The sequence below is a fragment of the Eschrichtius robustus genome, chromosome 13, assembly GCF_028021215.1.
Source record: "Eschrichtius robustus isolate mEscRob2 chromosome 13, mEscRob2.pri, whole genome shotgun sequence".
NCBI lineage: Eukaryota > Metazoa > Chordata > Mammalia > Artiodactyla > Eschrichtiidae > Eschrichtius > Eschrichtius robustus.
In genome coordinates this window covers 5979561-6003001 of record NC_090836.1, presented here as the reverse complement: position 1 = coordinate 6003001, position 23441 = coordinate 5979561, and the positions used below count along the sequence as shown (strand labels likewise).

The 23441-nt window shown below is 48.5% G+C and overlaps 1 protein-coding gene across 1 annotated transcript in view; it reads left to right on the top strand.

Moving 5' to 3' along the window:
- Positions 1 to 23441, top strand: part of ANO2 (anoctamin 2) — a 335850-nt gene that overhangs the window by 44824 nt on the left and 267585 nt on the right. The window contains exon 4 of the mRNA XM_068560881.1: positions 13588 to 13686. Coding sequence (XP_068416982.1) covers positions 13588 to 13686 — 99 coding nt within the window. The remainder of the gene's footprint in view (positions 1 to 13587; positions 13687 to 23441) is intronic.

The window sequence follows — 23441 nt, the reverse complement described above, 5'->3', positions numbered from 1 at the left end:
AGGCACCCCAGGGAGACCACTGGAGCCTTGGAGAAGCCACTCCCCGCATTGTGGTGACATCAGAAGAGTCACTGTCACACGAGGCGGTGGGGCACATGCCTCATCGTGTTCCCCAGACGCGTCCTTTGTCCTCTGGCTCCAGGACCCTGAACAGCGTCTGGTTTGTGTTCTGGCCCGCAAAGGGTTAAACAGACAACATGCATTGACTCAGGGGGACCATGCGCTAAGCGTCACACCAGCATCAGGGGCGTAGAGACGAAGACGGAGACGCCTCAGATGTGATCTTGAACCACGAGGGCTTGCAGACAGAAATCCTTCTCTTTCCTGTGTTGCTGGAGATGATGCAGACCCTCCTTTCTGTTCAGAGCCTCCCCCGGGCTTAGCGCTGATGCCGGGAGGAACCCGGTGAGCTGCAGAGCCGGGGCGTTTTCCCCTGGGGGGCTGAGAGTCTGGTGGAGACAGGAGAGTCGGATGTGGAAAAAAGACGCCCACCAATCAAACATGGGGCCACTTGTCACAGATGAGTGACAGGTGAGCAGTCCGGGAGGGCTTCTTGGAGGAGGTGTGAATGGAGGCCCACCTTGGAGAGTGCTGCTTGACCCTGCCGCCTGGGCCCCGGGCCTGGGTCAGCCAGTGCTGCACACGCCCCATCTGGTCTCACCTGCAGGCTTTGAGCTCGACTTGCTGCTGCTCCCTTCTTGCTCCCCACCCTCCCACTTGCCACCTGCCTTTCACCTACCCCAAGCCCTCAGCTCCTCAGCCTTTTCCCAGCTTCCCTCTCCTCCCCCTAGCCAGGGTCGATGTTTCTGATTGTTCCCCCCAGTTAGAATTACTTGCGTTCTTCTGCATCGACTCTCATTTTGTTATTTCCTGTCCTCTGTTTTCTAAACTCCCCAGGTCCCTTCTCGTTTATTTCCCCATCCTCTCTGGTGCTGTGCGCAGCACCACCCAGTTTGTTATCATCTGCAGATTTAATTAGCGTGGTTGATGACCCTTTCCTTCCAGACTCGGGGCTGTGGGGAGGGGCGGGCGGCCTCCAGCAGGGCCAGCTCCGCGAGGTGTGTGTGCAGAGACTCGCGGTCGAAAAGCCTGTTTTGGCCACGTAGAGGGGACGTGTTCCAAACTGGGCTCTTGCCTCAGAGAGGGAAAAAAGTGCCCCGGGAGCCAGGTTTTTCTGGGAAAGAAGGGAGGATCCTGGAAACTGGATTGCACAAACCCCCTCGATTCAAATTCCTCTGGCCAGAGGACTCCGCGTGCAGAATCCAGTTATTATCGGCTCGAGCACCTGCTTATCCTGAGCCAGGCACCGGGCGAGGTGCCTTTCTCATCTTCTTGCTCATCTTCACAAGCACGCTGTGGGCCCCCTGTTGCTTCTGGGTTATTATTTTCCTCTTTTACCAAAAAGGAAACTGAGTCTCAAGAGAGGCCGCTTCACATACCCATGATCGCACAGGGAGTAAATGGCAGAGCGGGGAGTTGAAGCCAAGCCTCTCTGAGCTCTTCCTTTAATGCCCTCTGCTTCTCAGGGACCCCATCTGCTTTATCCCCTGGCCTCCAAACCACTCGAGGCTGATGGACTATTTTCCTGGTACCCTTGGCAGAGAGGCTAAATTCTGGATATTTTTGGAAGCCCACAAAACAATCAGCTTCTCTCTTCTTTTTTTCTCATCACCGTCGATGGGTCTTTTCCTGAGTGTCCCTGATCAGTGCATCTGTATCGGGCCAAGATCTAGGTTTTAGTTAATCGAATAGCCTTTACTCATAAGCCGACTTCTCTAAGCTCTACCTTAATATCTTTCAAGGCTGAGTCTGGTGGGGAGGGGGGGAGGGGGACAGGTGTGATAGTCGCTGACTCCGGCTTTTAGGTCAGGTCTGATGTTCTGTAGGCAGCACAGTGGTTTCAGTGTCCTCTCTCTGAGCTGTAGGGCAGTGATTCTTTTTTTTTTTTTTTTTTTGACATAAATCGCCACAAGATCTTTTTTTTTTTTTTAATCAGTCATCAGTTTTATACACATCAGTGTATACATGTCAATCCCAATCGCCCAATTCAGCACACCACCATCCCCACCCCACCGCGGTTTTCCCCCCTTGGTGTCCATACGTTTGTTCTCTACATCTGTGTCTCAACTTCTGCCCTGCAAACCAGTTCATCTGTACCATTTTTCTAGGTTCCACATACATGCGTTAATAGACGATATTTGTTTTTCTCTTTCTGACTTACTTCACTCTGTATGGCAGTCTCTAGATCCATCCACGTCTCAACAGATGACTCAATTTCGTTCCTTTTTATGGCTGAGTAATATTCCATTGTATATACGTACCACATCTTCTTTATCCATTCGTCTGTCGATGGACATTTAGGTTGCTTCCATGACCTGGCTATTGTAAATAGTGCTGCAGTGAACATTGGGGTGCATGTGTCTTTTTTTTTTTGTGCAACATTAGCATCTTTTTTTTTTTTTTTTAATCAGTCATCAATTTTATACACATCACTGTATACATGTCAATCCCAATCGCCCAATTCAGCACACCACCATCCCCACCCCACCGCGGTTTTCCCCCCTTGGTGTCCATACGTTTGTTCTCTACATCTGTGTCTCAACTTCTGCGTAGGGCAGTGATTCTCGATGGCGCATTATCCTCAGGGAGGATAACTTTTCCTTGGCTGGGACTTCCCAGCACCTTGGAGCATGTTTGGTATCCTTCCCTCCATCCACTAAGTGGTAGGGATGCTCCCCAGTCATTGTGACAAAAAAGCTCCCACCCATTTCCTAAGGGGATGGCACAGCTCCTGTGGTTTGCATAACAGAGACACGGAGAACATCTCAGGGCCAAGTGGGGGCGAGCAGGTGGAGCTCTGGCCTCCAGAGGTCAGCGCGGGTAGCCCCGTGCGATATTGGGTTGGAAGAAAGGGTTCTTTGGCCGAAGAAAGCTTGTAACTAGGTTGCAGAAGATTTTACAGCTTCTTTGTGCTCCTTCAAAGTCTGCCTCCCTGTGTTGTAAGACCTCAGTTACGAAGGGTTAATGACCCCGAGAAGGAGTCGTCAGAGCCGTGCCTTCAAGAAGCCTGCTTCCTCTGACCTGGAGGAGGTCACGGCAGCACCGAGAGGCTTCTCCTTTATTCTGTTGACCATGACCTAGACCAGCCCCAGAGCAGCTGGACGGTCGCTGCCTGTCTGCTGCCTTTCTTGGTCTTGCTAGGAGGTGGGAAGCGGTTCCCTACTCCACTGAGAAGGAGAAGGAGGAGGGCATTCTCTCCGGGTTCCCTGATGGGGGGGACTTTCATTATTCTTTATCCTGTCAAAGATATAATGCATCCAGGGGAGCGCACAGGGCTGACCCATCAGGGTCACTATTGTGAGCTTCACGGGCAGCAGCAGGATTGTGGGTGGAGCGTCCAGCACGGGCCGCATCTCAGCCCTCGGCTCCCGAGCTCCACTCCCCTTCTGCAGCCTCATCTCACTCCTCTTCGTGCCACCCACAGCCTTTTGCACGTGGAAATCCCATCACGGTGTTCGAAGTACCACTCAGGTTCCCTCTCCTCCAGGAAATCCTTTCTGGCTCCTCCAGCCTGGAGTCAGCTCTTCCACTGGTTTCTTCTATCATTGAGAACTCTTGGTTGCATCGACAGAAAACCCAACTCAACTGGTTTAAGCAACAAAGGAAATTTATAAGCTCATGTAATCAGAAAGGCCATAAGTAGGTCTGGTGAGGAGTAATCTAGCAGCTCAAATGAGGTTCCCAAGGACCCCCTATTTCTCCATCTTTCTGCTCAACCTTTTGCAGGGTCCACTCCATCCTCTACTTACTCAGTGGTCCCTTGGCTGACCCAGGGCTTCCCTCGACTGCCACTCTTCTCCCCAGAGTTCTGGCAGAAAGAGAAAGCTGCTTTGTCCCGAAACCCTAGCCAACATTTCCTCACATCTTATCGGTTCCGGTTGCATTACAAACATATTCCAGAACCAGTTGTTGTGGCCAGGGGGATGGGTATGCCGATGGGCTCAAGCTAATTGGTCTGATCCCTGGAGTTGATGGTGGGGTCAGTTCTACCGAAAACATATGGCTGAGATCCGGGAAGAGTGTTTCTCTGGGTGCAAAATCTGGCAATTATTGATGAGTGAAAGGGGAAACAGCCAACAAATGGGCATTGACTAGTCGTCCTGTCCATTTGGACATTAATCACCCCAGTCATGATGTTATTCATCTGTCTTGTGTGTTAGATATCATTTATCTGGTGTTTAAGGAGACTGGGAGCCGTAGGATGGCTTGTATTTCTTCTGCGTGCCCTTAACTCTTAGCATATTGCTGGTCACACAGTTGTTGCCCAATAAATACTTGTTGAATTGAAATATGATGGGGTGATTGAATAGTAGGAGACAGTGGAGATACTCCTTAGGGGAGAGGTGAGTCACTGCTCAGACAAGGCAAGGGCACATCTTTTGGAGGGAAGGCGAGGGGAGTTAATGACTGATAGCATGAAGGTTTTATAGAAGTGCCTTGAGGAGGGAAGACAAGTATCTAAATCAAAAAATCACACAAGTTTTGAGTTAGGAGGAATACGAGAGAGATGGGTACTTTGAAAGGTAATGTGATGGGCTTTTAAACTCCTGGAAATGCTTTTCTCTGAGTGGGACATTTATTACACCGGTCAAAGGAATGCAGGTCCAGAAGGAGATACTGGGCGTTCCTGCCCAAAGGTTTGATGGCTGTTGAATTTAGTGGTGCTCATTGGTGATCCGTAGGGAGGCGCTATGATTTATTGTCCAATCTGGGACATTTTTGGTAATACTAAAATGCTACACTGGATCGAACGATGAGGCAGAAGACATAACCTGGGACTGTCCCAGCACAGCCAGGACCTATCAGTCGTCTTTGGTCTAGGTCTCTGTCAACCGCCCAGCTAGGCGACCCTCTGCCCCTGCTCTGCAGCTGCCTTTCACTTCTCTGGGCCTTGACATGCTCGCAGTGTCCTGGTGGGGTGAGAGGTTGCTGAGAGCTGGTATCTGCAGCATCTGATTCCAGTTGGGGGATGTCGACTGTCCAAAATAGTTCTCCTGTGACGAATAGGAAAGGGCGGCATTTTCCTCTGGTCTTTCCTCCAGTTTATCTGTGACCTTTTCCCCTCTGTGTGGGGCTGGGCCTCTATGCCTGGGGCCTGGGCTTGGGAGAGGCCCTGTTCTTTCTGCCAACATCTTCAGGGCTTATGGATTTTTATCCTCTTCTATGGTAGAAGTTGGGTCTCTGGCTCCTGAATTCTGTTCCGGCTGTTACTTCCCACATTCTAAATTCCCAAGGGAAACACTCTCCTTCAGCTTCACTTGGGGCTGTTCAGGGAAGCCAGGAACTATTGCCACGGTGGGCTCAGCTATGATGTCTCTCAAGTGGGATCCAAGAAGCATGGTAGCCTCCCTGTGGAGGTCAAGGGCATGTGCTCTGTGGCCCAGGGGGCAGCAGGACGCCCTGCACTTTGAGTCCCAGGGCAGAGATTTGGCAGTGGCTGCCCCTGACCTTGCTCCTAAAAAAATCCTTCTATACACAGTTTAGAATTTGCAAAACGCTTTCCTGTGTATAATCTCATTTGATCCTGAGATACCACAGAATCAGTATTAGCTTTTGAATACCTATTTATTAGTTAAAAACTAACAGTATATAATATATTTTAAATAACTAACATGTTTATTTAACATAAATAACATATTTTATGTTATAAATGACATTTTATATGTTATAAATAACACATTTTTATGAAAAATAATATTTTTCAAAACAAAAAAGTGGTGAGAAATGTGGCACTATTTTACATTTTTGCAAATCTTTTTTCCCTAGCCTTATTGAGGTATAATTGATGTATAATAAACTGTACCTATTTAAAATGATCTGATCTGTTGAGCTTGGGCATATGTACAAACCCATGAAGCCATCATCATAATCAAGACAAAGAATATATCTACCACCCCTGAAAGATTCCACGGGTCCCTCGTACAGTCCATCCTTCTCTCCTCCAGGTGGTATTATTATTAATCATTTCAGTTATTTTAACATTGCCTATGAGTTTCAAGAGCTTTGGTGACTCGCCAGAAATGGTATGGCTGGGAAGTGACAGAGCTGGGGCCCAAGACCCAGTCAGTCTTCAAACCCTGATACCCATGGCCTTCCCATGACCAATCTGCCCCATGACAATGGTGAAGATTTCCCCCGTTTTCTTCTGTGGGTTTCTGAAGTGGAAAGAAGCCCAGGGAACACTTAATCCCACTCTGTTGCTGACTCCGCATGAGGTCCCCGTCCTTCCAGAGTGCTGGGCTGCCCTGGGGGCCCCTGCAGGTCAGGGATTAGGTGGGGCGCTGGCTCTCTCAGCCCTTGGTGTATGAGAGGGTCTGACTCCTTAATTTTTGCTGGGTTCCCTCCTCCCCAGTTCTTCACCTGGGCTTGAGAAGACGTTTCCTGGGTGTCAGCTGTGGGGAATACAGTGATGTGCGATGCACAGATTAAACACTGTGCCACCAGGTCCAGAGGTCATGTCTTCTGGGCGCCTGTCCGTGTTGGTAGCACAGAAGGCCATCCCCCACTTCCAGGAACTTTTGGTGACAGCTGTTTTCCTTTGACAAAATTATGACAAGAGTGGCTAAGTTTCCATCACCTTAGGACCCTGGCTGGGTTGTCCCCAATCTTTGCTTGGGAAGGAGAAGCCTTTTCTGTAAGAGCAGTCTTGGTGCTGGTATTTTTTGGGGTGGCGGGGGTGGTCCCTGGGGCAGGGTTCGGTGGGCATTTGGTCCTGCCCCCTCCGTCTTTGCTGATCACTCACCCATCCTCCCCTTGGCCTGGGGAGGAGAGGGTTGGAGAGGAGAGTCATCTGGGGCCTCCCGGGAAAGCAGGTTTTCACCTTTTCCTCCTCCAGTTCTTCCCTGCACTTAGTTCCAAGCCCCTGTGTCTCTGGGTGGCCCAGGCAGACCCTGCTCCCGGACCATGGGTTGGAGGTTCCTGAAGGAAGTTAAGACTTTGGTCTTAACGATGACACAGGTAGACCAGGGTGTTCCTCCATGGGGCCGTTGTGAGGACCTTCTCATTTTCTGCTCTGATTTCCTGCTTTCAGGGCTACAGCCCACACTCCTCCTTAGTCTGCCCCAGCCACAGTCTCAGTACCGCCTGGTGTAAGTTCTCCAGCTGCATGGACGTCAACCTCGGTGATCCGAGAACGTGGGAGCCCCTGCGGTTTCGTCTCCCCCTCCCCATGGGACCGCATGCCCTTGTTCCTTGCGGATCCGAGGTGACCCAGGTTGGTGATATCTGGGAGGCGTCTGCCCCCCTTGGTCCCTCTCCATCATCTCCCTGCCCCCGCCCCGCGCCTGGCAGCCCGCTCCGGGCCGCAGTGTGCTGCAGCTAGTGTTCTCACGGCAGGCTGGGCCCAGAGCACACGCAGGCGTCCGGGGTCAGCATCGGGGTGGCTTGGCCGGGCTGCGGGGCAGGAGGCTCGTGGAGTATCGGGTTCCAGCGTTTGGCGGGGACTGCCTCCCATTCACTCTCGTCTCTCCGGAGGGGGGACGTGGTCTGGTGAAGCCACATGCGATCTTTGGAAGACAACGAGACGTGAACAATATGGAAAATCTCACCAGGAGTGTGCGGCCTCCGGTCCCTGACAAGGGCTTTGAGCAGTGGCTGGAGCTCTAGGGAGAGGTGTCTGGGAGCGTGGCTCCCCCCACCCGCAGTCCCCTGTCCCCCATCTACTTAATCTCCCGTGTGTGGCGCATAGAACTGCCCTGGACGGGTTGGGAGCCCCCAGGGACACGTGACGCTATCCCTCACAGGCACCGTGGCATGGACCCTGATGTCAGGAGACCTGGATTCCATTCCTGGCTCTGCCCCTGACTAGCTGTGTGTCCATAACCCAGCCACTCAGCCTCCTGAGCACCAGGGTCTCCATCTGCTACTTGAGAAAGATGTGAAGCGTCGCCGCAGGGCTCTTCAACTCCAGCATCCTTTGGCCAAGTCAGTTCCTCTTCTGAAATGCACCGTGGTCGTCAGCTGACCGTGCTTTGAGCCGTCAGCGTGGGGGTGTTGAATGGTACGTGGAAGTCCGATGCCTGGCAGATAAAGAGACGCACGACTTCTGCATTTGAAGTGTCCTTTATTCTTCAGAACATCCCCGATTCTCCTCCTTAAGGCTGCAGCACCCTTACGAGCCTGTAAGGCAGAGAGGTTCCAGGTACGTCCAGCTCCGGTTCAGTTCAGGCTGTGTTTTGTGAACACCAGGATGAGCTCATGCCGATGCAGTAGACCTCTAGGGATGGGAGCAGTGCCCTGAAGATGCAGTGAGGACCCCAGGGCTACCGAGAGGAACAGAGACGACCTCCCGCGAGGTCTTTATAAGGTTCCTGGTCAGGTAGAAACTTGAACAACTTTAGTTGTGGGCACAAGACGAAGATTCAGAAATGACACTTAAGGGTAGCCAATTTTTAGAAACTGGTCACAGGATCTGAACAGAACCAATGAAATCTGTGTGTGTGCATGGAAGTTGTAAGACGTAGTTACTGAGCATTTACTGTGTGCCAGGCGCACGGTGGCTGCTGAGGACAAAGCAGTCAGCAGGACAGACGCAGTCTTTGTCTGCATGGAGCTTAGGTCTGGCCAGGAAGCCAGGCATTAGACACCTGCTTACAATGAGCGCAGGAGTGGTCAGTGCTAGGAAGGAGGGGGATGGGAGCTGTGCAGGTAAGAGGGGGACCACGCGTAACTTGGGGCTCAGGGAAGCCTGCCCCGAGGAGGTTCTGAAGTGAGAAGCTGGCTGGACCAGTTGGAAACCAGTGAGAAGGGCTGGGTGTCTGGAGTCCAGGGAGGAGGGCGGGAGGGGCTGGTGCCTTAGAGAACGTGCGTGCGATCAGGTCTGCTGTTGGGTCAGCTTTAGAGAAGAAGGGAGGAAGGGAGAGACTGGCGGATGAGTTAGGGCATGGGTTCAAGGTGGGGACCTGACTCTGCCTCTTGTGAACTCAGGTTTCTGTTGGTTTACTTAGTGGTGAAGGAAACCAGCTGACACACCTTGAAAGACACTGAAAGAGCCGACAGTCATGTGATGGTTGAGGACTATCCATTTCCTCTGACCAGAGTACTGACAGCCTCTTCTGGGGTGCTTCCTCCTGATACCCAGGAACTGGAGAAACAGAATTTGTGGGGTTTTATGAAAATGGAATCATGGGGAAAAGAGTTATGTAGTTTTGTGAGATGTTTCAGTTGAGCTGGAGGGATGTTCCTGCCCCATCGTGCATTTCACGTTTGTTACCCCTGGGATAGTGCATCCCCAAGATGGATGGGTTTGTGCTTTCTTAGAGAAACGTTTGTGCACTGGTTCTCCTTTCTCTGACGACCAGAACCAAATTATACGTTTCAGCTCATTTTACATGAACGTAAATTTTAGTTGCCTGATGAGATTTGGGAGCCCCTCCGCTCACCCTGATTACTTAGTTATGAAACCTCTTTTAGGAATGGATTATATGCTCTCATGCCTAATCTCTTATACTTCATGTTAAATTTTGTGTTGGTTTCAGAAAACAATGCTTTCTGACTGTGTCGTCAAATTCTAGAGATGAATAATACTTGGAACCCATGGTTTCCTTTAGGTCCCTGGGACATTTTGAAAATCCTATAGATAAAAACTTCAGGGCAGTAAACAAACCAAGATTTTAATCAAACAGGAACGGTTTTCCCCAAGTCTTTTCTATCAGTTGCAGGAGTTTTGTGAAGACCTACTCTGTGTCCAGCCTGTGCCAGGTGCTTGAGGGACACAAACGAAGTGTCAGGTACTGTCCCTGTAGTCAAGAAGCTGTCATTTTAGTTGAGTAGAGCGAATCCCCATCATTGCAATGGCCGACATCTATTGACGAAGAAACCGAGGCTCCCTTGGTTAAGTGACTTGCCCAATGTCCTACAGCTGTAAAATCCAGGATCCAGATCCTAATCTATTTGAATCCAAATCCCAAGCTCCTTCTATTTCCCCTGCTATGCCTAAAGGAATCCAAATCCAAGGTAGAATGGAAGTTAGCTGGGCCTGGAGAATAGGAAATTTTTTTTTCTTTTTTAGTTCAATTTATGTTAACTTACAATTTTTCGATTTCTGGGTTAGTAAAAAGAGCTTATGCGTTTGGTGATGGTTCTGCTGAGGGATTTTCAAGTATTTGTTTATTTGTTTGTTTTTTCCGGGAGACGTACATCTCGGTGTTCTTTTTATGAGAAGGTAACGATGTCGCACGGCATGAAAGAAACATGATGTTAGCACCAGCACGACTGCATTCCAGCTTTTATTTTCCTTTGAAACAAGTTCCATTTGTGCAGAATGGTGAAGCAGCATGCTTTGCTGGAGGGAACGAATGCCCCGACATTGGGGAACAATTTTGCATCAGTTTAATACACGGTTGGGCTGCAATTGATAGAGCCTCTAAAATCATAGGGGCTAAACAAGGTGAGTTTTACCTTTCACATAAAAATCCCGGAGACAGCCCAGGGTGGCTGAGACACTCCATAGAGTCAGGACCCAACTTCTCTCTTGATACTTTTCTGGCCTTGACTTTGACCTCGAGGTCTAAGACACTTGTATTCGTGTTTCAGGCTGTAGATCCAGGGGTAGGGAAGAGGATGAAGGGGCAGAAGTCATCCACTTGCATCTTTGCGGGGGGCTACCAGGAGGTGCTTCACCCCTCCACTTGTACCACATAGGCCAGGAATGAGTGTTATGGTTACACCTAACTTCAAGTGGGATGCAGTCTTCACTCCGGAAGGCTGTATGCTTAGTTAAAAAATAAAGAAAAGGAGAATGGCTCTCAGGGGACAGCCAGCAGTCTGCCACCAAGGCCACGGGTGGACCCTGGCCCTCCCAACTCCTTTCTCAAACATCTGCATCCACTTAATGGACATTTGGTACACACTTGAGGGATCACTTCCAGGTAAAGTTAAAAAAAGGGGTTCATCACAATTTAAAAACAAAAATGAAACCAAATGTTTTAAAATCAACAATAGTCACGATTTCATCTTAGTGAGAGGGATGGTACTGTCTGCCATCTTTCACTGAAAACATCATTTCTGGGGCCATGATGGAGAGCTGGGACTTCAGGTCAGCTTCACAGATGGTTTCTTTTCCTCCTCTTTCTTTTCGCTAAATTAGAAAAGCTAAAATTACCGTTAGAAGTAGCAGCAAGTGATTGATGACTCTGTCTAGTAGTCCTGGTATTGCGGCCATAGGTGGACAGAGAAATTGGGGCAATTTCTCAGTGAAAGCCGCTTCCAGGGCTTTGTCGGAACTATGTCCACTTGGGAGCTTGAAGGCTCAGTGTTTCATCTTAGGACTGCCTCTTAGATTCCTCCCATCCTTTGATTCAATTTTAGTCTAAAAGGCACGTCTTTAAGTTCTGTTGCAGCCCTCGGATGTGGTTTTTAACTATGCGTAGTAAATGTCCTGTCTGTCTTTGGGATGAGAGGAGAAAACCACCAGGTAGAGCATAGACTGCCTGGATTCGAATACTTTTCAAAATCATACTACCTGTGTAACTTTGGACAAATTATTTGAATTTTCCCTGCCTCGATTTCCTAAACAATGAAGTGGAGAGTGATAGTACCCGTGACTATTGTACGAGCCAAAACACACAACCTCCCTGATCTGTCCGGGCACACGATTCACACTCAGTGCGGATGCGTCACAGTGATGGGTATTATTTTCAGGTATTTGTCAACTCTAGACCATCCAAGACTTTCAGACCACAGTTCAATCTTCCTGGGAAATCCTGGTTTCTTCTTCATTCTTCTCCCCTAGAAGTCAGGAGCTTTCATCCCCGAAGTGGGGGTAGCTTCTGGATGTCTGAATTATTGAAGAGATGGTAGAGTGCCTTCAGAGTCAGAGAGACAGTCTTCACTTGCATTACAAGCATCGTAAAATGTCTTTTTACCTTATTCATCATCTCAAAAACCCACGAGAGCCCCGTTGTAGACAGTGCACTGTGGTGGGGAAAGCAGTCTTCTCCCTGCTACCTGGTTCTCTGCCTGGCACACGGGGGGATGTGCTCAGATGCCTCCACGGGCATCTTCAGTGCTAAACTGAGACCAAGGGCGTATCGACGAACACCAGCTGGTCTTTGCAGATGACTTTGCAGAGGACTGTCACTGCTTTTCTGTGAGCAGGATCACTTTTGCTGCATGCAGGGTTGGTGCCTTCTCAGTCCTGGCCTCCATACAGCCTGCTTCACGAGATGCCCAGGAAGCCAGCAAACCCGCCTTTCCCCTGTAGCGTGGTCTGCGGGGGGTGAATGCAACAAGAAACTGTGAGCACATGTCTCTGAAGGGCACACTCACTAGGACCCGGTTCCCACTCCGCCCTCAGCTTTATCCTAATTGTCAGTGGCACTCGGTCCTGCATCACGTGGGTTTCTCCCAGCAGTCATCGGATGAGGGCTTTTGCTATTGGCTTGTTCTGCTTCCTTTGTGAACACAGTGTTTGTAATTCATTTTGCAGGTAGTTTTAGAAGCTTCACACCAATAATGGGGCTTTTGCCCATTTTTCCTGCTTGTTTTGGTCTTTTTTCATTTAGTGACAAAATGAATTAAAGTGTTTTTTTTTTTTTTTCCTTTGTGTGCTTGTTCTGAAAAAAAATTGAGGTTTTCTTTGAAGGTGAGGAGAAACTGATGGCTTGATGTTGTAATCTGACCAGTTTTTATAGCATACACTGTTCCCTGGGCCAGATGAGTTGCTGAGTCAATAAAACCTAGTTTTCAGATATTCATCGCTGTGTTTCCTTTCCTTACTTTCCATTTTTGGGTGAAATCAGTGCACTCACAGAATGACTTGTCCTGGGACCTAGATTCATAGCTGTATTCACACGGAGCCCTGCCCAAGATTTATGTTTATGATATTATACTGAGTTGTGCCATTTACATGATTAGTTATGTCATTACTTTTAGGCTTAGATGATCCACTTTTGTGATTTGGGCTATGACACAGCGAAATAGTAGAACAAAAATACAAACTTAACAATGAAAAAATATCTGTATGGAGACAGGTTCCAGACTGTTCACTGAATCCAGCAGAGGTAAACCGACTAACCGCTGTAACTACTAAATATAAAATAGGTGATGAGAATATACAGTACAGCCCAGGGGATTATACCCATTATCTTGTAATAACTGATAATGGAATATAATCTACATAAGTACCGAATCACTATGCTGTATACCTGAAGCTAACACAATATTATAAATCAACTATACCTCAATAAAAAAAAAGCGTTAATGGGATTTCTGTGAAAATTATAATTGCTTACATTGCAAATCTCTGAACATAATTGTTTTAACTCCCCTTTTCCTCTGAAGCCACCAGACCTCCAGGGAGCACACTTTGGGAACCTTTCCCTACTCTGGATGAGAGCATTTCTAGACCAGAAGTGGTGAATGGGGTATGGGTGGGAGGGGGCTGGCCCTGGGTGAGGTATAAAGAGACCAAAACCCAGAAACTGAAGAAATAACAGGTCTGGGCTTCTTGTTTGGGAGAGTTGGGGAATCAGGAATTTAAGCTATGTCTCCTAAGTGTTTCTCTTTCTTCTTCCTCGTCCCTTACAGAGTAAAAGCCAGGGCTCCATCTTTGTCCGGATCCATGCCCCATGGCAAGTGCTGGCCCGAGAGGCAGAATTCCTGAAGATCAAAGTCCCCACCAAGAAAGTACGAGCATGTTTCTGCTGGGTTTGGGGCCTCGCGAGGGCTGGCTGGGTGTGTGCATAGCGTCGGGAACAGGGCCAGGTGGGACGTGGGTCCTGCGGAGTTGGAATCACACGTGTCTCCCTGGGGACGCTGAGTTTGTGATGTGGAGGAGGCGAGGAAGAGATGGGCGGGGAGGGGCCGGGCTTGGGAGATGGTGTCGCCTCAGAGCACCGCCAGGACGTGCTCCGTGAGAAGCTGAACGTTGCCCTGGTCCAGCTTCTTGATTTCTCTGTGATAGCCCCCTTCTCCCTCCCTCCCAGCATGGCCAGGCATTTCTGTAGAGCGGGCGTAGCAATGAGAGCAGACTAGCAAGCCTTGCCGCCTGGGCGGGCAGCCTGTGGGGAGAATAGCACCAGGCTTGCCACGAAGACCCCTCTTCTGGTTGTGACTCTGTCACTAAGTGTGGTGTGACGGTGGGTTTCTGTAAAATAGAAGATTCTTTCTCACTCGGGTTGATCAAAGGCACCTGGGGAAAGTGTTCACAGTGTTCATGCCTGGAGCCCACCTGGGACTTTGATTTAGTTGGCTGGTATGGAATGAGGCTTTGGCATCAGTATTGTGAAAAAAAAAAAATCCCCAGGAGGTTTTGATGCACATCTGAGTTGACAGCCACACGGTTCAGATGATTTTTGAGGTCCTTTTCAGCCGTTGTAGTCTATGTATAACTTAAAAATTCCCCAAGGAATTCCTGGGTGACAGTTGCCTTGCATAAGAAAATCCAACAAATACCTCCAAAGATAAAGGAAATGTGTCCACAGATTCACTCTTCTTTTTTTACTAGGTATTTTAGGAGAAAGGGGTGGTTATTGACTTTGACTATTTGAGGCATCTCTAGAAAGGGCCCTGGGACAGGTGATACTCTAGTTTAACCATAAATGATCTATAGGTGATCTGTCTCTGTCTCTGACACACACACCCACACACCCACACACCCATCAATAGTTTTACTTCACAAGTGGTGACCTAGCTTTGCAGAGATCACAACTTCATCATTCTAACTGCCGTTACCATGAATGTCCACCATCCCCGTCATTAACAGAACTACATATTTGCTGCTTTCTACACAAGCACTATTACCACCCGCCTTCTCTCATCACCATCTCCACCATCAGTAGCATGGTTAGAGAGAGCAAAACATTTGGATTAGCATCATTGGCTGTGTGTACACCATCTTCGCTACAGCAGATCTACTGTTCCCATCAAAAATCACTCATCAGATATCGTCCTGTGTGATGCTGTATCATGCCCCCCTTATTCAAAAAGGATGAAGTCTGTGGGTTCTGTCCTTATACATCTGTTAAGGTGGATAACACATCCATGGCAGGAGGGCGAATGACTATTGAACAGTGAACAAGCATGAGCATGAATATTAGCTACAAACATCTTGCCAGTAAAAGGTACATGTTTTGGGGCCACACGCCTGAGTGTCTTGGTTTCACGAGGACCACGCTGTGACCGTCTCCCCTTCAGTTGCACTGCTCAGTTCTCTGTCTCCTGGTTTTTGACCCCTCACTCCCAACACCGCTGTCCTCAGGTGCAGGCACCATCTTGGCTCTGGACCTGCGCCCCTCCTCTGCTGATGGTCTCCCCGTTTGATGGCCACATGACCCCAGTCAGCTGTGGATGGAGACGTCTGCTTCCCTCTGGGGGTGTCCTCACTTAACCAACCTTCCCCTTTTCTTTCTCCTGTCTTCCTTCTGCCTTCAATATATATATATATTTCTTCTCCTTTCTCTGGCTCATCTGAATATCTAACGTTCTCTTAATCTCTTCGGTTTGTAACTTGCTTCCTATGTTTTTATCTATGCTGGCTGATCCTTGGAAAGAAGGTGAGCAAACTTTAATGCCTCTGCTATTGCTTCTCTCCCCAGGACAGTCCTTTTTGCGGGAAATATAGAGACTTAGAAGAAGTGTGCCTCCTTCTTCTCTCCCCTCTTTGTCCCTTCTTCTCCTTCGCTGGTCTTCCATCCTTCCTTGCCCTCATGCTCTTCCGTCCCTTCTTCCCTCTCCCTTCCACCTCTCTCCTGATGCCCTGATGCCGTCTCCTAGCCTCCCTCTCTGTTCTTTGAACATCTGCCCACACCTCTCTCTCCATCACCTCCTCCTCCTCCTCCTTATTCACGGTCTCAGCCCCCAAGTAGTGCTGGTCCTTCTGGTCTCTGCTTGTCCTTCCACAAGCTCATGCCTATGGGAGCATAGTTTTCCTTATGTGACACATCTGCCCCATACACTAAACCTATTGGAACTTACCATCCATCGTTTAGGAAGTACCTGCACTTGAATTTGCAGTTGAGATGATTAGGGCAAGGACGTATTATGACGCAGCCATCTTTGAGTTGCCTTCCTTCTTTTTCTTTTGTGCATTTCTTTTTTTATAATTTAAATATATTTGACGTATAACCTTGTATAAATTTAAGGTGTACAACATGTTAATTTGATACACTCATAGATTGTAATATGATTGCCACTGTAGCGATAACTAGCATCTCTGTCATGTTACATAATTATTCTTTCTTTTTAGAGGCTGGAATCACTAAGTTCTGGACTCTTAGCAAGTTTGATGGTTATGAAACACTACTGTTGTGTATATTCACTCTGCTGTGCATTAGATCTCTAGGGCTCATTTACTACCTGTTGCAAGTTTGTACCCTTAAATAGCGTCTGTCCTATCCCTCCACCCCCATTCCCTGGTAACCACCATTTTCTCCTTGTTTTAACAAGTTTGGCTTTTTAGATTCCACGTGTAAGTGACATCATGTAGTACTTTTCTTTCCCTGACTTACTCACCTGGCATAATGTGCTCCAGGTCCAGCCATGGTGCTGCAAATGTCAGGGTTTCCTTCTTTCTCATGGCTGAATGATATTGCATTATATGTATGTGTGTGTGTGCACGTATATATATATATGATCTTTTTTATGCATTCACCTGTTGATGGACCCTTAGGTTGTTTCCTCCCCTCCTTCCTTTTTATTTTGGAGGCATAGGGTGGTAGACACTGCATCAGTCAGTCGAGTCCTCGGAAGACCGGGCTTCTAGCCTTGGTTCTGCACTCACTTGCTGTGTGATTTGGGGATGTCACCTCGTCTTCCAGAGCCTCAGTTTCCTCATCTGTGATGTGGGGATAATAACACCTGCCCTGTTTTTCTTAGAAGGTAGCTGTAAGAATCCAGTTCTTGACTAGTGCTGTGGAAACACAGGAGTTTATTACCGTGTCTGTGTTCTCAAACATTTTCATGTGTATTCTCAATTCCTTGTTCCCTAGTCACCTTCTCTCGTGACAGAATGGGCAGCCAACACTGATGGAGCTCCCAGAGGAAGGGGGTTCTGTGGAGAGACCCTGAAGGGCTCAGAAACCATCAGAGCCCTCAGAGTCTCCAGCCAAGGGCACAACGGGAAGAAGGCACACACCCAGACATCCCAGCGCGGATTAAATACCGTGTCAAGTAGCAGCCCATTAGCGCAGCACAGATTCTGGCTGGGAAAGTGCCGGTCCAGGGAGTCTGGGAGAGCAAAGCCAGGTGGTGGCCCTGACGAGCATCAGATGTAACAGAAGGAACTTTTCCCACAGTGTCTAGGCCCCGGACTCCACACAGGTGGACCCTTCCGGCATCCTCTGCGGGTTCAGCCGCAGGGCCCCAGACCTCCTTTGTAGTCACAGAACGCAGCGGCTTGTAGGTGACCTCCCAGGGGGTGTCGTAACCACGAGAGGAGGATATAACTTGGTATGCCGGGTGGGATGCCGATTCCAGGGGTGGGTTAAACCCAGTTCCTGGGGTGAGAAAGGAGCATGGTGGTGAGGACGAGATGGGGCAGTCTGCAGGGCTAGTGCTGAGTCCAGTGGCGTTTTCCCCTCTTTTTAATGGGCTTGGGAAGTGACTGCAATGAGAGTAAACCACATTTGCAGACGGCCACGTCCTGGCGGCAGGGGCGGGCAGGGAGGAAGGCTGAGGCATGGGGTGGGGTCACTCAGCATCCTCCAGGCTGGTGGAGGCCGATGGAGGTTTGGCTCATAACTCAGCAGGGTCCGGAGAGACCAGGAAGATGGGGAGGAAATCACAACATCAAGATCTCCAACCTGGATGAATCCATAGTAATGCGTCCAGGGACACGGAGTCCTGAGCACAGATATTAACTGTGAGGGGGGAGTCTTGGAAGGAAGCCTTTGTTTTCCAGAAACAACAACAGAAGAGCCAGTATTTTGTGAGGGTCACTCGGCATCCTTGCACAGGGAGGGGGCAGGAAGGCCTGGCCTTTGGCCCTGAGCAGCCTGGGACGGTTTGAAATGGATGCTTTCTCACCTCTGTTCTTTACCAAGGTGGTCAATATCTATGTTTATTTATCACTGACTTTTTTATATATATGAACGAGCACCCCACCTCCGGGAGAACTGATGAGGACGAGGTAACAGAGTCCGTTCTGGTCATATTAACGAAAGCGTGTTCATCCAGCCAGAGTCCGCTAATTTCAGAAGAAGGGACATGCCAGGGATGGGTGAAAATCACTTTCGTCCAGTCTGTCAAAGTTTTCGTAGCTTTGTTGATAGAATGATTGATATTACAGGGGTCACGTTTGCTGTTCCCAGGAGCCTGTAAGGACTTTAGCTTACGAGTTCTTCGCATGCATGTAGATGCTGTTCACCTCCAGCTAGTGGTACCTTTATAGGAACGCAGGCTCAGAGCTCCCCTCATCTCCCAAACAGGAGTAGTGAGTGCCGTGGAGGGCTGTCGTAAGGAGCAGTGACCACGTATTCAGAGGCCTATCACAGAGGCATAGCCTGTATTATTACTGTTTTCGGTATCGTCATTCGCGTGTGATGTGTGTAGGGCGCGCAGCTGGCACCGGATCGGGGCTGCTCCTCCCTGCTAGTTCCCGTCCCAGCAGCGTCTGCAGTGTTGGGTCCAGTTCCTTAAATCTGCCCAGGCAGCCAGCAGCCCGGACGGGGACTCGTTGGAGAGGCAGGAACAGGCGGCTTCTGGACGGCGTGCTGGAGGACTCCTGTTTCTTAGAGCGCGGGTCCCTGGGGCATCGGTAAACATAATGGCTCCATGTGCGAGGTCTGCAGTGCGGTCACGGGGAAAGCCAGCAGGAAGACTGCTCAGGCCCCACGGCGCAGAGGCGAGAGCTCGAAGGCGCCCGTTTCAGAGGGTAGACAGCTGGTGGGACAAGTGGAGACCTTGAGCTCCACCCCTTGCTCTCCCTCCACGAATCTGGGTTATGTGATTCACATCTCAGCCTGTTTCCCCAAAGGGGCTTGAGATGGATTACGACCAAAAGCAGAAATACAAATGGATCATTTTGAAAGCGGACAAATAAAAAAGAATCATTAATTTGGGGGGAAGTGGGAAGTGCAGGGGAAATAATGATCGTAGAAATAAGAAGATAAGGGTGATGGATGCAAGTGAGACAAATACATTCTGAGCTTCCTGGTAGCCAAGGCAGAAAGGACTATGGTTTCATAATCTGCAGAAATAAGCATCTGTTTGGCGAAAGGAGGCGAACTTTTTCCTGTTGCTAAAGCATAATTTTATGTAAAGGACATGAACAATATAAGGGACATACTTTCAGTAAATATGAGTTTTATATAAGGGGCTGGAATGTTCTTCCTATGGCCATTTCTTAAACTGATTCTGGGTAAAAACTGAGGATGTCATGTTTAACTGTAGTTCAGGAAAGGTTGTACTACCAAGTTATGTAGGTAGATTTCTGCTGCGCTAACTCAATTCAGGGATAAAGCTTAGAGCAGAAATGCCATTCAGGCTTTAATTCTCTCTGTGGAATCCATGTTTTGAAATATTTTTTTAAGCTACTAAACTGCATTTATTAAGGAATAATTCATCTTCTCATTTCCGTGAACCGAAAACATATAGAACTGCTGTTAAGCATTTTCTGATGAGTGTGAGAAAAATCAGTGTTAACCACGTTGGACTAATATAATTCCAGTTAAAAAGCAGAGAAACGTGACATTTTAGTTAGCTCAAGTGGCCCCTTAGGAGGAAAACATTAATTCCATTAAGCTTTGTAAATTATTGGAAGTTGTTCTCAGTTACCTGTTACTGGCTTTCTAGACATTCTGATCTGGTAACCATGACTTTTGCAAAAGTTGCACGGGAAGACCCTCCCCCAGATTCTGGTGCCCACCCAGCTTCAGGGGCCACTCAGCCAGGCCAGGACCCGAGCACCTCTGCCTTCTCAGTTATCCAGATGTGAGGCTTGGATTAGTAAGGTTTCTCTAGAGAAACAGAACTAACAGGATATGTGTATGTACATATATTTCAGATATATATATATACTTATTATGAGGAATTGGCCCAGGAGAGTATGCAGGCTGGGAGGTCCCGTGGTCTGCTGCTGGCAAAGGTGGAGCCCCAGGAGAGCTGACGGTGTAAGTTCCAGTCCAAATGCCAGTAGGCTCGTGCCCAAGAAGAGCTGATGTTTCAGTTTGAATCTGAAGGCAGGGAAAGGCTGGTGTCCAGGTCAGCAGGCAGAAGGAGTCCCCTCTTACTTGCAGGAAGGTCAGGCTTTTTATTCTGTTCATGTCTTCAACCGATTGGATGAGGCCCACCCACATTGCAGAGGGCCGTCTTTTTCATTCAGTCTACCCATTCAGATGTTAATCTCATCGGAAAACACTGGCCCAGTCAAGCTGACACGTGAAATTAGCCATCTCAAGGCTTGTACTTTTTTATTTTATTTTATTTTATTTTGGCTGTGTTGGGTCTTCATTGCTACATGCGGGCTTTCTCTAGTTGCAGTGAGCAGGGGCTACTCTTCTTTCCGGTGCATGGGCTACTCTTCTTTCCGGTGCATGGGCTTCTCATTGCGGTGGCTTCTCTTGTTGTAGAGCACGGGCTCTAGGCACATGGGCTTCAGTAGTTGTGGCACAAGGGCTCAGTAGTTGTGGCTCGCGGGCTGTAGAGCACAGGCTCAGTCGTTGTGGTGCACGGGCTCAGTTGCTCTGCGGCATATGGGATCTTGGACCAGGGCTCGAACCCATGTCTCCTGCATTGGCAGGTGGATTCTTAACCACTGTGCCACCAGGGAAGCCCAAAACTTGTACTTTCAAGGCCTGTAATCCTCTTTGTAGTGGGTTGAGTAGTGGTGTCCAAAAAAGACATGTCACAGTCCTAAGCCTGGAATTTGTGAATTTGATCTTATTTGGAAAAAGGGTCTTTGCAGATATAATTAGTTAAGGATCTCAAGAAGAGATCATCCTGGACTTAGTGGGGGGACTCGATTCCAGTGATAGGTGTCGTTATAAGAGAAAGAGATTTGAGACACACAGACACGGGGGAGAAGGCCATGTGAAGACAGAGGCAGAGACTGGGGCGATGCGGCCCTGAGCCGAGGAATGCCTGGGGCCATCAAAGGCAGGAAGAGGCAAGGAGCCCTTTTCCCTTAGAGCCTTTGGAGGGAACATAGCCCTGCCGAAATCTTGATTTCAGACTTGTGGCTTTCACGACTGTGAGAAAGTAAACTTCTATTGCTTCAAGCCACCCAGTTTGTGGCAGTTTATTACGGCAGCCGTAGGAAACTATTACAGTGTTCCTCTGGGCAGGAGAACAATAAGTAGACAGTCCTAGACCTGGTTCCCCGATAGGCCTGTTGGCTTGCTCTGCATCCCAAAAATCCACTTTGCATCTTCTAAGATTGCTTGAAATAGGCTTGCTCACTTCTTGATGCTGGGTTTTGGGGGTGTTTAGAGGAGTCTTTGTACAAGCGTCCTTCTGCATCTCCTTGGATGTCTCACATTCCGTCCAGCTTTGATGAGATTGGAGAGTCTAGGCGAGGCTCAATTTAGCACGGATTGTGGAAGGACACTCACTGTGGCTAAGAAGAGCTGCTTATTCAGTTCAACAACTGTTTTTCCATTTATAGTTCTGTTTCTAAGGATGATTGTTGGTTTAAGTGAAAACTTCTGCCTTGGTAAGAGGTATCTGTAAATAAGGATGTTAGCATGTTTTAAAGCTTGAAACATTTCATAATTTTTACCTTTGACTTTGAGGAGAAAGGTTCATAAAACCACTCTCGATGATCAGTCAGTGATCAATCAGAACAAAATATCTGAAAATGAAAAATCTTGTAACCATAGATATAAGTTGATAAATAGATAATTAAATGAATTGAGTTTTAAATATAGCTAATGCTTCCTATGTGCTGTGTGCTTTGGTAAGAACCTTACGTGCATTATTTGTTTTTATCCTCACAACAACAGTGTGAAGTAGGTACTAGCTTTAGCCCCATTTTATAGATGAGGAAACTGAGGCTCAGAGAGTTTAGTAAACTTATCTGAGGTCACACAGCTTCAAGGAGATAGATCGAGGACTCAAACTCATTTTGTCTGACTCCAAAGCCGTGCTCCTACCCTCTCACTTTAGTGAAGAATCTCTACCTGGGCTGGAGGTGGCATGGTCTCAAAGTGTACTACTGTAGAACGATAGCTTTTTGTTTAAAAAAATTTCCATGGTCTGACAAACTGTAGAAACACTAAATATTAAAATTTATTTGACCAATTAAAAGTTCTAAAAACCCTGCAGTAAAGGAAATGGTTCAACTTCGTTTAGCTCTTTTCCTGCTGAATGCCTGTTCACATCTTGGGGAACCGGTCGTCTGTAGAATGTGCTCTGCAATAATCCTAGGCTGGAGTGAACCAGAGCTGTAGCTGTTCACACTGGTCAGTTGTGGATGGGACCTCCTGTTGCTGTCACTGCCTCTCCCCAAGCATTTGTTCTTAATGGCGATGCAGCCGAGAGGGTCGGGTTTATACTTGATATCTTTATGGGCTTTTTGGTGTCTGCTCTTTGATTGCCATTTAAATAGGCTGGAAAGAGCGCAGAACACTTTGACTTATATTTTTTTGTTTTCCGTAATGCTTCTCATCTTCAAAATTCAGAAAAAAATTAATCGGTGCCACCTCCATGCCATTGTTTCCCTGCGGAACCTGAGATGGCTCCTGGCCAACTTCCGGACACGCACCCAGGCCTGGCAAGACCGCAGGCCACGGGCTGTCAGCTGACAGGCCTGTCTCAGGGCTCACAGACAGGGATGCCCAAAATAGGAAAACGTGTGATGGGAAATGAACTTGAATTTTTTAAATTAACTTGTTTTTAGGCTCCTGATTGAAAAAAAATTGGAAGAGAAGTGGTGCTTTTCTTTTTGAAAGCCTCAAGTCATGTCCAGCTGAACTGGGGCAGCTCCTGCCAGATGGGCTGGCTGGGACCTGGACCCTGGACCCTGGACCCTGTGCAGGTGGCGCTGAGAGCGGAGGGCAGTGGATAGAATTTGTCATCCAATGTCGGGCCCTTCTGAGGGTGAGAGAGCTGCTAATAATCACGCCAGGACGACAGCAGTAAGCCAGGACTGCTGGGTAACTGGGCTCCTCAATAGGAGATGTGAGAGTGGGCGGCCTCGCTGGGCCGTGGCTGCCTCCGCGGGTGGATGGGGGGCGCCTGCGGGAGGGGAGAGGGAGAGAAGGAGGAGGAGGCGGGCAGCTTCTGGCGCCTGGAGCTCACAGGTTTCAGAAACTTGGCAAGCTGGTCTTTGCGCCATTGATGATTGAAATTGGCCACGCTGGGCGTATTTACACCACGGAAATCAGTGAAGGTTGCAAATCAGCCGCTCGACCCTCCACACCCAGGTGGTTGGTAAGCGTTTACCAGCTTGCAGTGGATCAGAGCCCCAGGAATGGGGACGGGTGCGCAGCCAGAGTGCCACCATG